Raw genomic sequence first — 15021 nt, 5'->3', positions numbered from 1 at the left:
CACTTCCGCCCTTGTGCGCGGTCCGCCCCATCGCCACTTCCGCTTCCGGTGCCCAGCAGTACCGTCATTGGGGTGACTCGGCTGACTTCGGGTCGCGGTTGGCCCGGGCGGTCGCTGGTCACGTTCCGGGCCTTGGGTATCCGGCAATGTTGCTGCGGACCATGACCGAAGGAGGCCGAGTGGGGGCCGCCGCGGTCCACATCTCGGCAAGTACCCGGCGGGGAGCGGAACAGACCGAAGGGGGCGCCCTGTCACAGGCTGCGCGTCCCGGCAGGAGCCGACAGACCCCCGTAGGGTGCAGTCGCCAAGAGGCGCCCTGACCTCCGTGCGCCCACGCGGGGCGGATCGGGGGCACCGCGTGCTGGCCGCCGCGGCGGGCCAGCCTGTCACCGTGGAGGGGCCATGTAGCCCCGGGATGGCAACAACTCGGGGTGAACAAAAACGTTTTCCTTCCACAGCATCTTTTGAGCCCCTGCTGTGTGCCCTCCTACGCTTTGGAGATTGGCCGAGGAGACGTTAGACAAATAAATGAAGTTCGTAGTGTGTCAGAGGAGGGTCAGGGACCGAAGGCTGGGGCAGGGAGGGGAGGCTGCCCATAGGGCCTTTTGGGGAATTAATGTGTGAGGATGAGATGGCCCTAGAAGTCTGGGCTTCTCATGTGCCGGAGATAAACAGTTGGGATGGTCTATCAGAACAGGAGGGCAGGACTTGGGCTGTACCGGTTTGAGCTCACAGGGGCCCGCCCCCTTTCCTGTTTGGAGAGCATTTTGCTGCCGGGGTCAAGCTCCTCCCCCCCCCCCCCCCGCTTCTGCTGGAGTGCACACCCAGCTGTAGGCCTGGAACCCAGCACTTCTTATGCCATATTACCCTCACACCGTCCATTTTACAGATGGGCAAACTAAGTGGAAAAGCTGAGGACAGGCAGCCACGTGCCCAGTGACAGGACTGAAATTTCCCCATACTGGGGGCAGGCAAGGCTTTCCCAGCTTCCCAGACAGTCCTACATGTTTCTCTTCATCATTAGGGGGCACGCTGGCTCTCCAGCTGGGCCTGCTGCCAGAGGCTTCCTGGAGGCAGCAGGGTTCTTCACTGGCACCATCCCTGGCCAGGAGCCCCTGATGGCTGTAGAGACTTTGGAACAGACCACATGAAGATGGGCACCCAAAGTGGCACCAAGCATCCCAAGGCCTCCCTGCCCAGCCAGGGTCCCTCAGACCTCCAGCGCCCTCTGCCACCTGAGCTCCAGCCCCCAACAAACTGCTGCATGAGTGGATGCTCCAACTGTGTGTGGGTGGAGTATGCTGAGGCACTGCTGCAGCACTATCAGGATGGTGGTGAGCGGGCCCTGGCCTCCCTGGAAGAGCATGTAGCCGATGAGAATCTCAAGGCCTTCCTCAGGATGGAGATTCGGCTCCGGGCAAGGTGGGAAGGCTAAGCAGCAGGCAGGCACACTCTCACCCTGGACAGAGACTCCAGCCGAGCAGCATCTGCTCAGGGAGCATCGGCCTACTTCATTCATACCCAATATGAGTGCATTGTGTCCAATGGGAATGGGAAGAATTATTGACTTTACCTGAGAGAAAATAAATTATCTGTGGTGGTTTATTCTCTCTCTCTCTTTTTTTTAATGTTTTTTTTTCGCTGTGGTGGTTTAATAAGCTTTTGTACTGATGTCCATAAGGCCTGTGTTGTGTCTTCAAAGGAAGCAGGTCTGAGGCAAGAGAATCGCGTAAGCCCAGGAGTTGGAGGTTGCTGTGAGCTGGGTGAGGCCACTGCACTCTACCAAGGGCCATAAAGTGAGACTCTGTCTCTACAAAAAAAAAAAAAAAAACCAAAAAAAAAAAAAAAAAAAATCAAAGGAAGCAGGTACAGGTTGGCATTGCACCTCCTGCAGCCCTCACCAACCTATGAGGACCCAGGTGCACAGGGGTTTGGGGCCATAAAGGAAGGATCTTAAGAGATCAGAGGGATGAAAGGGAGGGGGTGGCCCCAGATGGCAGCCCGGGCTCTTTCTCTTTTTCTAGATCACACATCTCCTCCATGTCCCACCCCATCTGCCAAGTGTCCTTCCTTCATGTTCTTGACTGCACCCACTCCCAGAACCCTCAGCATTGGTGCCCTCCCTCGGGGCCCACCAATCTCATTAGCGAGGCATCAGAGACAAGCATCCTAATCAGCTCACCAGCAGAGGGATAAATGCCTGGGCCAACTCTCTGCTGAGGGAGGTCCAGCCACTCACACTATCACTACTTGAGACCTGCTCCAGCACTTGGTGAGTAGTGACCATTCCTACTGCCTTTACTGGCAGCCGCTTCCCTGGGTGTGTCAGTGAGCACCTGCCATCTGACTAGAGGTGGGAGTTACTACTGTGGCTGAGGTCCACACACACAACCAACTTGAGTAGGCACCAGTTTAATGATGGACCAGGGCCAGGGAAGCTCAGGCAGCAGTTTCCATGTGGACAGCATCTGATGGCAAGAACACCATCAGGACCCACAGCTGCCCACAGCGACCCATGGCCAGGGTTGTAGAAGCTATACCATCTATGGTGTGTGGGGTGGATGCCGTGGGGTCTGAGCAGTCAGGACCACCGGGCTCCTGAGCCCTGGTTTCTCCCAGGCTGGAGCTGGTCCCAGGGACAGACTGAACATTGGTGGGGGAAGGCAGCATGGCAGGGTCTGCCCTATCCCAGATGCCCCAATACCCAATACAGAGCCTCCTCCCTGGAATGGGTCCACCTATATTTGCCTCCTGGAAGTCTCAGGGATGGAGACCTTGGTTGACCCAAGGCTGGAGCCAGGCATCCCAGCCCACAAGACCAGGGGGCAGGAAAGGGGACCCCAGGAGAGGGTTCCTAGGGCATTCAGTGGTGGGGGTGGCCCCTCCTGCCTATGCCATGTGTTTAGCGTCAGAACCTTCTGGCAGAGTGTGGGTTTACAACAGGTCCCGGGGAGATTAGGAGTCTCCCTCCAGCTAATAGGCTTAGAGGAAAGGTATCTGCCTTTGGCCAAGGTCACTGGGGCTTAGAGCATCTGGAAAGTAGCTCCAAGGAGAGAGGCAGAGAGGTCACCTGTGCAGTGGGTGCAAGGACACTGGCCTCATCCAGAACAGTGAGGCCACCCCCACACCTGCAGGCCACTCTGTACCCAGAGCAGGCTGTAAGCACAGTGGGGGAGAGGGTGCCCAATAGAGGGAAGGTGCACGCTGGATGTCTCCCCAGCATGAACTTGACCCTCTGTAAAAAGAGTTGGGAGGGTGGGGGCTGCACAGCGTCTCACACTGAGGCCCCTTCTTGAGGCACCCTGCCTCCCCATTAAATGAGATCATTGTTCATTAGCACTGCTGGGTACCTGGCATGGGTGCCAAGAGCCCCCAGTGCTTCCCTAGCTGATGGCTGGTATTGACAGTAATCCCACCCCAAAGGCATTATGGTGAGCACCTGTAGTCTCAGCTACTCAGGAGGCTGAAGCAGAAGGATCACTTGAGCCCAGGAGTTTGAGGTTGCTGTGAGCTACAATGACATCTTGGTACTCTAGCTTGCCTGGGTAGCAGAGTGAGATTCTGTCTTAAAAAACAAAAACAGAAGGGCGGCGCCTGTGGCTCAGTCAGTAAGGCGCCGCTCCCATATACTGAGGGTGGTGGGTTCAAACCCAGCCCTGGCTGAACTGCAACCAAAAAATAGCTGGGCGTTGTGGTGGACGCCTGTAGTCCCAGCTACTCGGGAGGCTGAGGCAAGAGAATCGCTTAAGCCCAGGAGTTGGAGGTTGCTGTGAGCTGTGTGATGCCATGGCACACTACCGAGGGCCATAAAGTGAGACTCTGTCTCTACAAAAAAAAAAAAAAAAACAGTAACCAGTAGGATTTAGACTAGTTATGCTACCTTAGGGTAGGAAACTACACAGGAGAAAGGGCAGGAGGGGTGCAGGGATCAGGGGTCATCAGTGGCCACCTTGGAGGGAAGGAGTCCTGGTCTAGGATGTGTTCTGGGCTGAAAGGATGGGTGTGGTGCAGACTGCCTGTGTGGGACAGCAGTGAGGAAGGACAGAGGTGCAGAGCAAAGCCTGACTCAGTGTGGCTAGTAGGGGTGGGAGTGTCTACAAGGAGGACAGGGCCATGTGGGGGGGAAGGAGGAGCCTGGTGGACCTAAGGGGAGCTGGGCCTCATGTCTCAGCTCCTTGGCTCTGGGGAGTTGGAACCCCCATGGGGGTCAGAAGCAAGAAAGCTGACTAGGAGCCCAACCTGGTCTCTCTGCAGCCCGCAGAGTGAGAGTCCAGAAGCCAAGTGTCGCCGCAGCACCTCTGCCAGCCTCACCATGAATCTGGAGCCACCCAAGGCAGATTTCCGATCTGCCACCAGGGTGGTCGGAGGACCTGTCACCCCCAGGAAAGGGCCCCCCAAATTTAAGCAGCGACAAACCAGGCAGTTCAAGAGCAAGCCCCCCAAGAAAGGCGTCCAAGGGTAAGCAGAGCTGGTGGGAGGGGAGCCACTGAGAAGGGGACAGGGCAGCCTTCTCCCAAGCTGCACAAGAAGGGGGGCTGGGAGGGGCTGAGGCCACTTTCTTGGCTGAGGGTGGTCCCATCCTACCTGGAGGAGGGGAAAGCAGAGCTGGAGGCTGGAGGCTGCAGTTGCTGCTACTAAACATGCTCAGAAAACACACCCACTTCCACTGGAGACCCAACCACAGACCCTACACAGAGGTATGTCCACACACACAGCACTCCCATGCACACACACACCCAGAGGCACACCCACAGACACGCCACCCTCTCAGAAAACCACACTGTGCTCTTTCCTCCCTAGGCACTCACCTGCCCATGCATACCTGGGCCAGGTCCCCCTTCTGGGCCTCAGCCCCATACCCATGATTTTCTAGGAAGCAGACTTACCCTGGGTCTGTGGAAAGAAATCCCCATGTCAGGCCCACCCAAGGGGCAAGGGGTAGGGAGAAGAGTGGTCTCCTAGGAGGGCTGTGCCTTGGCCACTGGCCCTGACCACTTCCATCTTGCAGGTTTGGAGATGACATCCCTGGAATGGAAGGCCTGGGAACAGGTACGACTGCCACTAATAGGAGGCTCCTAGGTCCCCCTCAGAAATACCTGCGGCCCCTGCCTACGTCCTCCTCTGAGGCGCCTAGGGCCCCCTGCAGTCCCAATAGCCCCAGCTGTACCTGCTCTGTACTGAGGGTACCCCTTGCCATGCCCTTCACTTCTTCTCCCACCATGGAGCTTCAGATCCTACCACATGGGCTGTTGGGGTTCACCAGGTGAGGAGGAGGGGTCTGGAAAAGAACAGAACCCCTTGATGCCTATCCCCCTTCAACAAGGCCTACCCTTTCTGGTCCCCTCCCTTGGGCCTGCTGTACCCTACTCTTCCTTCACAGCTGGTGTGTATGGTGGGGATGCTCCACATCAAGGTCTGCACTCTCACCTGGGGTGTGGGAGACAGGGCCACAGGGGATGGGGCCCTGAGGCATAGGCTCTCCTCAACTCAAGTCCACTTTTCCTGCAGACATCACGGTCATCTGCCCCTGGGAGGCCTTCAACCACCTGGAGCTGCATGAGCTGGCCCAATATGGCATCATCTAGAGCAAGACCCCTGCCTAGGGTCCTGGGACACATCCCCCGGACACACACACTGCACTCTGAACCCTGCTCAGAATTCCTGCTGAGAAGACCTATGCCCCACAGCCCAGATTGCACCTGGACACCAGGGTGGGGCTTCCTGACAGCTACCAGAAGCCCCCCACTTCTTCCCAGGATGCCCCCTCAAGGCTGGCCATGCCCTGCTTAACTTCCAGAGCCACTGGCCCACCCAGAAGTCTGTCCTCAGGGAGGGTCTGGAAGTCCCCTTCCAAGGGAGAGGGGGAGGTGGACCCCAACCCATGAGCCTGCTGGACCCCAGACTGTCTCTTCCTCATGGCTGGGTCCTGCCTGTCTGAGGTTAAGAAGCTCCCCTCCCTGCACTGGGGCAGACGTCATGTCATGGGTGCTAGGATGCTGGGGGCAGGTGGCAAGAGGATGAGGCCCCCTCTATACCCATGGCAGTAGCCAGGAGCTCATCTTTCAATTCGGCCCACCTTTGCTGTCCCTGTTGCAAAATAAAATTAGTGTGCCCTCGCTTGTACGGGATGTGTTTGTGCTTGGGAGTAGGGCCAGTGGGTGGGACCCTTCAGCAGCAGTCAGAGGACTGGGTGGGGTGCACGGAGGTGGGCGGGGCAGAAGGGCGGACGGGTTGATAGATAAGTCTGTCTGCCCTGGGTCACACTTGCGCAGGGTTGCTGCTGCATGGCCCTGGGGCCCGCACAGGCCACATCAGGGCCTGGAGTTAGCAAGGTGGGCAAGTGGCCAGAGCAAACCTTATTCCCACTTCACAGGGAAGGTAACTGAGGCGCAGAGAGATTGGGCAATTCTCCCAGGGCACACTAAAGACGGGTGTGCGCCCACTCGTGACCCGGGGATTCTACTGGCGACCCCACACCCAGAGGAAGCGCGTGCACACCTGCACACACCTGTGGAAACCGTCTCAGCATCAGGGCCTTCACAATGGGCGCCCGTGCACGTGGTCCCGGCGGGCGTGGAGGCTATCCACACAGCAACCTGCCCGGAAGCGCCACGGCGTTCCACTGTGTGAAAGCCAAATGCTGCCATGCTGGCCAGTAGCCAGCCTGGGCAGGGCGATACCCTCACGGGACCTGCGGTGGTTCCCGGGGCTCCAGGTGGGGAACTAGGAAGGGAAGAACTCACGCTGCCCCCTGAAGGTCATGAGCTTTATGCGCGAGAGATACACCTGAGTGCAACTTCTACTTTCCCCCAGAACGCTCTCTGGAGGGAGGGGCTTAGACCGGACCTGGAGCGCCCAGGACCAGAAAAGTGAGGGCGGCCCAAAGGAAAAGGTGAGGCTCAGACGAAGGGGAGGGTTTCAGGGGCGGGGCTCCGTGACGGGGCAGGGCTCCCGAAGGAGGGCTCGCAGGGTGGTTTAGGCATCAGGATACACTGCAGGCGTCCCTGCGTGCTCTTCTAGAGGTCCGGGCTACTTGGCCTGGTCCTCTCTGTGGTGGGCAGGCGCGGCCAGACACTCAGGCCGAGCGAGTGTCAGGGGCGGGGTAGGTGGATGCGGAAGCCGAAGCGAAACCAGGCGGCAGCGCCAAGACCAAGCTAGCTGGGCCTTGGGGAAATGGCACCATTGGGTGGAGGCGGGCAGGGCAGCACGGGCCTCCAGGAAGCGGACCCTGGGTGCCGGTGGCACTACAGGTGGAAGAGGTCCGGTGTCTGGCGTGCGCGTCCACAAGCAACCACAGTGGGTCCCTCCGAGGCCGTCCCTGGGCGAGGAGAGGCCTCCCTCCCCAGCAGCACGGCCGGTATCCCGCTTGCCAGATTCAGGGAAGAGCAGAGCGGGCGCGGCCTGCTTAGCTGGGAGTCAGGCGCCTCCGGGGGTCAGCTCCACGCTCCTTGTCGGTTCCGGGATCCTTGGTTGCCCCCTTTCGGACAGTGAGGGCCCGAATCAGCTGGGTGGCCAGCAGGAGCTCCGCCCCCTGGACGCCCGCAGCCACTATCGCGGAAACGCCCACGGCAGGGAGTTGACGTCGCAGCCAGCGCCGCAGCGGGGGGCCACAGCCTTCCAGGTACACCACTCTCCCAGCGGCGTCCGCACCCAGGCGCAGGGCCCCGAAGCCGCACTGGTAGTTGACGGAGGCTCCATCCTCCCGGGGGTCGATGCAGCAGGAGGCAGGAAGACTGCAGGCCTGTACCCCAGGAGAGCTACAATTAAAGTACCTGCAAGGGCACACAGAGGGTCAGTTCCTGACCAGAGGGCCAGGAGCTGAGCCCAGTGTCCCCTATCCATCTCCACACCTCCATAGTCATTCGTGCACAGTCATATGCATACACACACATAAACACTTGCACATGCCATATAAGCATGCATGCACATACACAGATACCAACACACGGACATAAATGCAACACTTTATGTGATTTATCCCTGTGCATGGTAGCTCTCTGCATTTGCAGGCTGATGTAGTGGGGTGTCTCGAACAGGGAAATGTTTAGTGAGTTAATTGAAAAGGAGACAAGTATGAAGAAGGGTGGAAGAAAGAAGACCTTTGCTCAACAGATGCTGCTGAGTTCTTTTGAGCAGAGTTGGAGTGGAACAAGGTGGATTGTCAGAGGCTTCTAGAATGGTCTGCAGGTCATACTGGGAAAAGCAAGGGCGTGAGAAACAGTACTGGGCAGTGGCAAAAGGTGGGGGCTGGGAGGAGCTCCCAGGGGTCTAGGGAGTTTGGATCTTATTGTTTTTTTTGTCCGGGGCTAGGTTTGAACTTGCCACTTCCGGCTTATGGAACCGGCGCCCTACTCCTTGAGCCACAGGCGCCGCCCTATTTTTTTTTTTTTTTTTTTTTTTGAGATGGAGTCTCAGGCTGTCGCCTTGGGTAGAGTGCTATGGCGTCACAGCTCACAGCAACCTCAAATACTTGGGCTTAAACCAGCTAGTCTCAACCTATGGGTTGCCACCCACAGGAACTGTATTAAAGGGCCGCAGCATTAGGAAGGTTGAGAACCACTGGCTTAAGCGATTTTCTTGCCTCAGCCTCCCAAGTAGCTGGGACTACAGGTGCCCACCACAACTTCGGCTATTTTTTGTTTGTAGTTATCATCTTTTGGCCGGCGGGGGCTGGATGCCCACCCGCCAACTCCAGTATATGTGGCTGGTGGCCCTAGCTGTTGAGCTACAAACTCCGAGCCAGGAGTTTGGATCTTTTTTTTTTTTTTTTTTCTTTTGAGACAGAGCCTCAAGCTGTCACCCTGGGTAGAGTGCTGTGGCATCACAGCTCACAGCAACCTCCAATTCCTGGGCTCAAGCTATTCTCCTGCCTCCACCTCCCAAGTAGCTGGGACTATAGGCTCCACCTACAACACCTGGCTAATTTTGGTTGCAGCCGTCATTGTTGTTTGGCAGGCTTGGGCTGGATTTGAACTCACCAGCTCAGGTGTATGTGGCTGGCGCCTTAGCTGCTTGAGCCACAGGCGCCCAGCCTTTTTTTTTTTTTTTTTTTTAGAGACACAGTCTGACTTTATTGCCCTCGGTAGAGTGCCGTGGCATTACACTGCTCACAGCAACCTCCAACTCCCGGGCTTAAGCGATTCTCTTGCCTCAGCCTCCTGAGTAGCTGGGACTACAGGCACCCACCACAATGCCCGGCTATTTTTGTTGTTTTTGTTGTTGCAGTTTGGCCAGGGCTGAGTTTGAACCCGCCACCCTCGGTATATGGGGCCGGCGCCCTACCCACTGAGCCACAGGCGCTGCCCAGGAGTTTGGATATTATCACAGCCCCTACACCATAAGGCCCCTAGGTGTCCTGGGCCCTGCACACAGGCCTAGGCTTTGTGGGTGGCCTGGACATCCTCTTTCTGAACCCTACCCAGCTGGCCTGCAACTTCATGCCCTGTGTTCCTCTTTAAGGCAGAGGAGGGGCTCAAGGCTAGGCAGGTAATACCAAGACACCTCAGAGGACTGCCATCAACCCAAAGTCACATGTGGCCTTCAAGCAACCCGTGTATATCCTGTGTAAGAGTGCTTGGGGCATGGAAGGGCCCAACACATTTTAGCAACTGTTGCTTACAAATGGCCATGGGGGGGGGGTAATATTTTAGGGCCTGTAATCCTAGCACTTGGGAGGCCAAGGTGGGTGGATTGCCTGAACTCACAGGTTTGATACCAGCCTGAGCCAGAGCGAGACCTTGTCTCTAAAAAAAATAGCCTGGGGTGGGTGGCGCCTGTGGCTCAGCGGGTAGGGTGCCGGTCCCATATGCTGGAGATGGCGGGTTCAAACCCAGCCCTGGCCAAAAAAAAAAAAAATAACCTGGGATTGTGGCAGACATCTGTAGTCCCTGCTATTCAGGAGGCTGAGGCAAGAGAATTGCTTGAGCCCAAGAGTTTGAGGTTGGTGTGAGCTATGACGCTATGGCACTCTACCAAGGGCAACAAACTGAGACTGTCTCAAAAAAATTTTTTTATTTTAGAGGCTGGGCATTTTTTTGCAGGCTAGAGGGCAGTGAGGCAATCTTTGGTCCCTGCAACCTTATACTCCTGGGCTCAAGCGATCCTCCTGTCTCAGGCTCCTCAGTAGCTGGGACGCCAGGTGTGAGCCCAGCTCAAAGGCCAGTTTGCTGGACCTCCTATCAGTTCCCTCGGATGCCAGAACAAGTGTTGCTTGGGTTTCCATCACTGGGGATAATTGAAAACAGATGTCCTCCAGCAGAACTTTAAAAAATACTTCATTGTATCCCTGAGTAGATAATTGTTTAAACTCTCTCTTATACATACACAGAGTGGTGGGAAAATTGTGGAGTCACAATCCACAATGATGTCCTGAATTAATCTAAAAGAGGTTTTTTTTTTGGAGACAGAGTCTCATTTTGTTGCTCTCCGTAGAATGTCATGGCATCATAGCTCCCAGCAACCTCAAACTCTTGGGCTCAAGTGATTCTCTTGCCTCAGCCTCCTGAGTAGCTCAGACAGAGTACAGGCGCCCTCCACAATACCCTGCTATTTTTAGAGACTGGGTCTCACTCTGGCTAAGGCTGGTCTCGAACCTGTGAGCTCAGGCAATCCACCCATCTCAGCATCCCAGAGTGCTAGGATTACAGGCATAAGCCACCTCACCCAGCCTAAAGGAGATCTTTATTTCACACTGGGATGTATTATTTAGAGAATAGAAAAGTGACTTTTTAAGTCTGTGGGCTCAGCTTCTGCATCCATCTTCTCCTGTCCAGCAGGAGCAGTCTCATTCACTGGCGCTTGAGGGAGGGCCTGGGCTGGGGGGCTGCCTGAGGGCCTGATTTTTTTTGGCCCTGAGCCCATGCACTGAGACGACCAAGTGCCCCTGCACTTCTTGTGTGTTTGCACATATGTGTGAGAGATCTGTGTCTGTGAGTACTTGTGTGAACATGTTTGTGTGTATGTGCTTGAGGGTGAGGCTATTTCTTCTTTTTTTTTTTGGAGACAGAGTCTCACTTTGTTGCCCTCAGTAGGGTGCTGTGGCATCACAGCTCACAGCAACCTCCAACTCCTGGGCTTAAGTAATTCTCTTGCCTCAGCATCCCAAGTAGCTGGAACTACAGGCGCCCGCCACAACACCCAGCTTTCTTTTTGTTGCTGTTTTAGCTGGCTGGGACCGGGTTCGAACCCACAACCCTCGGTATATGGGGCTGGCATCCTACCCACTGAGCCACAGGTGCCGCCCTGTGTGAGGCTATTTTGTGTGTGTACGTGGGTGTGCATGCATGAGTATACACATGTGAGTGCACACATGTGAAACCCATGAGATGTGTCTGGGTAAGTGTGCATATATGTGTGTATTTGTATGCACAAGTGTGTGCCCATATGTGAGCATGTGCATGTGAGCCTGTACATATGAGTGTGTGTACACACATATGAACCTGTGTGTGGCCAATCTCCCCTCCAGCCCCAGGGACCCTGCTGGCCACCCAGGACTACCCCCTTCCCTCAGCTGTGACTCACAGGTTCTGCTGCCAGTCCTGGTAGGACACCGCCCCACAACACTGCAGGCCAAGTTGGACTTGGTCCATCAGGAAACTCAGGTCCAGGTCATCCTGGTAGTGGGTGATGGCCATATGCAGGATATGCTCCAGGCTGTCCTGCAGTGGCCCCCAGAGGGCCACCATTAGGGCCCCTGCCACAGTCTCAAGCACCAGGATGGCAAGGGTGCTCCCAGAGAAGCAGCACAGCAGACAGGTGTTCTCACAGAGGGCGCCCAGGCAGCCGGCCAGGCTCACTGAGCTGACCACCAGCCCCCCCAAGGCCAGCCCCAGCATGGGGTCTACAGGTAGAGGCCCTCCCCAATCACTCCCCAGAGATCCCTTGACAGCCAGGCCCCATAGCCCAATCGCCAGGACCAACAGGCCCAGCAGGGAGAAGAGGAAGTTGGAGAGGAAGGTGAGATACTTGATGCAGCTGCTCCCTGCAGGGAGGGAAAGCGCTGGGTCTTCTGTCCAGGCCCTGTGCTTGGCCCCAGGAGGATAGCAGCTGCAGCCCCAGGCCCTCACCTGGCCCTCCTGAAGTGCTGGATCTGAGTGGCTTGAAGTGGGTGAATTGTTCATGGAGAGGGCTGGCTTCTGGCCTTCAGTGTCCTGCAGAGGGAATAGGAGCAGGGAAACCCCCTGGTGAGACCTCAGTCTCTTTTTTAGCCAGGTAGAGTGCCATGACGTCACAAAGCTCACAGCAACCTCTAACTCTTGAGCTTCCGTGATTTTCCTGCCTCAGCCTCCGGAGCAGCTGGGACTACAGGCGCCCACCACAACGCCCGGCTATTTTTTTGGTTGCAGTTTGGCCAGGGCTGGGTTTGAATCTGCCACCCTTGGCATATGGGGCCGGCGCCCTACTCCCTAAGCTACAGGCGCCGCCCCGAGACTTCAGTCTCTGAGACCACATGACAGTGGGCCAGGGCTGAAACCTCACTAGCAAGGGTTGGGGAAGATTAGGCAGAGCTCACAAAGATTGGGGGAGCTGATGGTGGAAGGGGAAGGGGGGGTCAGAGACTGGGAGAGCCAAGGGTGGGGAGTGAGGGTCCCAGCTCTGCCACCTGCTGATGTGTGGGTCCAGCCTTTAGAACAGGTAATGACCGCATCCATGTACAAGGCACCCCTGCCTATGATGGAGGGGCTAACCTATGCAAGCGAGGGCCCTGACTTCCGTTGGTGCAGGCATGTGGCAGGTGGGCTGCTTTCCCTGAGTTTAAAACAGTGTCCACACAGTACCCTTCCTGCCTCCTCTCTGAAACCAGTTTCAGTGCCCCAGGGTCTGCCTGAGCGTGGACATTGTGCTGGGCCCTGCCTCACAGGCTCCCAGGGGGAAGTGTGGCTGGCACTGAGGAGCACCAGCCATAGGATGCAGGGCCAGCCAAACAGGCAGGGGGCATGGGGTGCGCCTTTCAGTTAGCCTGTGGTGGGAGATCAGCCCTATAAGTGCTCAGTTCTGCCAGTGACAAGTTTGGTTAAAGAGTAGAATTAAGACTCTGAGGCCAGGTGCCCTTCAAGGATCCCATTCCAATCCAGTCTCAGCAGAAAGAAGCTGTCCCTTGGACTCCCACCTGTCTGACTCTGCATGGATGGCTTGTTAATTTTGAACTTGGAACAGCGGAGAGGAAGGTTATTTATCAGCCCTCCAGGCCTCAACAAGCCAGTAGGAGCAGAAGTATAGGTTGTGGGCACCATGTTGGCCAGACGGGGGCTCTCAGAGGCTAGGGGTATCCACAGCTGGCTATGTGGGATGTTGCTTTTGCCCCCTCCTGCTCCCTGAGCCAGAGATTCCGTGCAGATCATAGGCAGACCTGCCCAATCCCCTGACCAGGAGCCAGATGGGGCTGGGAGACCTGCAGGGTGGGGAAGGGGTGGCACTTAATTAGTAAAATCTCCAACCCCAAGTATAGTAGCTCCTGCAAGGTGCTCTATCCTATAGTCGGCTCCAGTACACCACAAGGCTTGAGGTTGCAGCGGGGACCTCCTTGGCACTTCAAAGCTGGGGACCATCTCCAAGCCTGGAGTGAGGTCACTGGGCTCTGTCTTACCTGGGACAGCAAGGGGCTTCTTTCCCCATCCTCCATCTCGATGCTGGGAGGGAATACCCCTTGGCACAGACACTAGGAAAAGTGTGCTGGTCCCTCTGGCTGGGCTGCTGGAGCTGGTGCTGTGTCCCCAAGCTGCTCTGAAGTCTGTAGCTGAGAGAGCAGGGGAGCTGTAAGCCCCACCCAGATGCCGAAGTCATAGTTGGATCATGTGAAGAGTCACATTTTGCAGCTTAATGCAGCCTCTGCTTGTTGAGACCTGATTTTTTTTTTCTTGGCCCCAAATTCTTGGCTGTTGAACTCTGTGCAGGAGCAAACCTGGCAGGGTTGTGGGTTCTGGTCTCGTGACCCTCTCTGCAGGGTCCCAGTGTAGGCTTAAGCCTTGTACCCTCAGCCCCCCCAGGGGAATGAGAGCTCTGCAAGTTGGTCCAGAGTAACAATTCCAGGGCAGCCTACTTGCCCATTTATTCTCCCAGTTTGTTCACAGCAAGAGTGAAACACAGTGGGCGATGCCTGCGGCTCAAGGAGTAGGGTGCCAGCCCCATATACCAGAAGTGGCCAGTTCAAACCTGGCCCTGGCCACAAAACAAAACAAAAAAGAGTGACACACAGTGTCCCCCTGCCACATCTTTTTTTTTTTTGTAGAGACAGAGTTTCACTTTATTGCCCTCAGTAGAGTGCTGTGGCGTCACACAGCTCACAGCAACCTCCAACTCCTGGGCTTAGAAGATTCTCCTGCCTCATCCTCCCGAGCAGCTGGGACTACAGGCGCCTGCCACAACGCCCGGCTATTTTTTGGTTGCAGTTTGGCCGGGGCTGGGTTTGAACCCACCACCCTCGGTATACGGGGCCGGCGCCCTGCTCACTGAGCCACAGGCGCCGCCTATCTTTTTTTTTTTTTTTTGAGATTGAGCCTCAAACTCTTGGGCTGATTCTCTTACCTCAGCCTCCCAAGTAACTGGGACTACAGGCATCTGCCACAACACCTGGCTATTTTTGTTGTAGTTGTTGTAATTGTCATTTTGTTTAGCAGGCCCAGGCCGGATTCAAACCTGCCAGACCTGGTGTGTGTGGCTGGTGCCTAACCACTGAACTATGAGCGCTGAGCCCCCCTGCCACATCTTATCCTTCCTGTTTTTTTTTTTTTTTTTGTAGAGACAGAGTCTCACTGTACTGCCCTCCGGTAGAGAGCTGTGGCGTCACACGGCTCACAGCAACCTCTAACTCTTGGGCTTACGCGATTCTCTTGCCTCAGCCTCCCGAGCAGCTGGGACTACAGGCGCCCGCCACAACGCCCGGCTATTTTTTTCTTTTTTTGTTGCAGTTTGGCCGGGGCTGGGTTTGAACCCACCACCCTCGGCATATGGGGCCGGCGCCCTACTCACTGAGCCACAGGCGCCGCCCTCCTTCCTGGTTTTAAGTTACTTGGGCTGGGGGCT

At 56.3% G+C, this 15021-nt stretch overlaps 3 protein-coding genes across 4 annotated transcripts; 2 read left to right on the top strand and 1 right to left on the bottom strand.

Annotated features, from left to right (window-relative positions):
* The first annotated feature begins 47 nt into the window (after positions 1 to 47).
* On the top strand, positions 48 to 1599 carry OXLD1 (oxidoreductase like domain containing 1). Its single transcript, XM_053568091.1, has 2 exons — positions 48 to 206; positions 1025 to 1599. The coding sequence occupies exons 1-2, from the start codon at positions 147 to 149 to the stop codon at positions 1433 to 1435; spliced, it is 471 nt and encodes a 156-aa protein (XP_053424066.1). The 5' UTR covers positions 48 to 146; the 3' UTR covers positions 1436 to 1599.
* Positions 1600 to 1630: 31 nt separating this feature from the next.
* Positions 1631 to 6107, top strand: PDE6G (phosphodiesterase 6G). Of its 2 annotated transcripts, XM_053568093.1 has the most exons (5): positions 1631 to 1709; positions 1867 to 2272; positions 4255 to 4458; positions 5009 to 5049; positions 5509 to 6107. In XM_053568093.1, exons 3-5 carry the CDS (start codon positions 4313 to 4315, stop codon positions 5583 to 5585), a joined length of 264 nt encoding a protein of 87 aa, XP_053424068.1. In that variant the 5' UTR covers positions 1631 to 1709; positions 1867 to 2272; positions 4255 to 4312; the 3' UTR covers positions 5586 to 6107. The 2 variants fall into 2 exon arrangements, with proteins under 2 accessions (XP_053424068.1, XP_053424067.1); XM_053568092.1 differs by lacking the exons at positions 1631 to 1709; positions 1867 to 2272 and having other exon boundaries at positions 3839 to 4458.
* On the bottom strand, positions 5064 to 13746 carry TSPAN10 (tetraspanin 10). The gene is made up of 4 exons (XM_053568083.1): positions 13586 to 13746; positions 11521 to 12149; positions 6499 to 7772; positions 5064 to 5278 (listed from the first exon to the last, which is right to left on the bottom strand). Exons 1-3 carry the CDS (start codon positions 13619 to 13621, stop codon positions 7406 to 7408), a joined length of 1032 nt encoding a protein of 343 aa, XP_053424058.1. The 5' UTR covers positions 13622 to 13746; the 3' UTR covers positions 5064 to 5278; positions 6499 to 7405.
* Positions 13747 to 15021: the final 1275 nt, after the last annotated feature.

Source organism: Nycticebus coucang, chromosome 18, assembly GCF_027406575.1.
Source record: "Nycticebus coucang isolate mNycCou1 chromosome 18, mNycCou1.pri, whole genome shotgun sequence".
NCBI lineage: Eukaryota > Metazoa > Chordata > Mammalia > Primates > Lorisidae > Nycticebus > Nycticebus coucang.
This window is presented reverse-complemented; position numbering and strand designations above follow the sequence as displayed.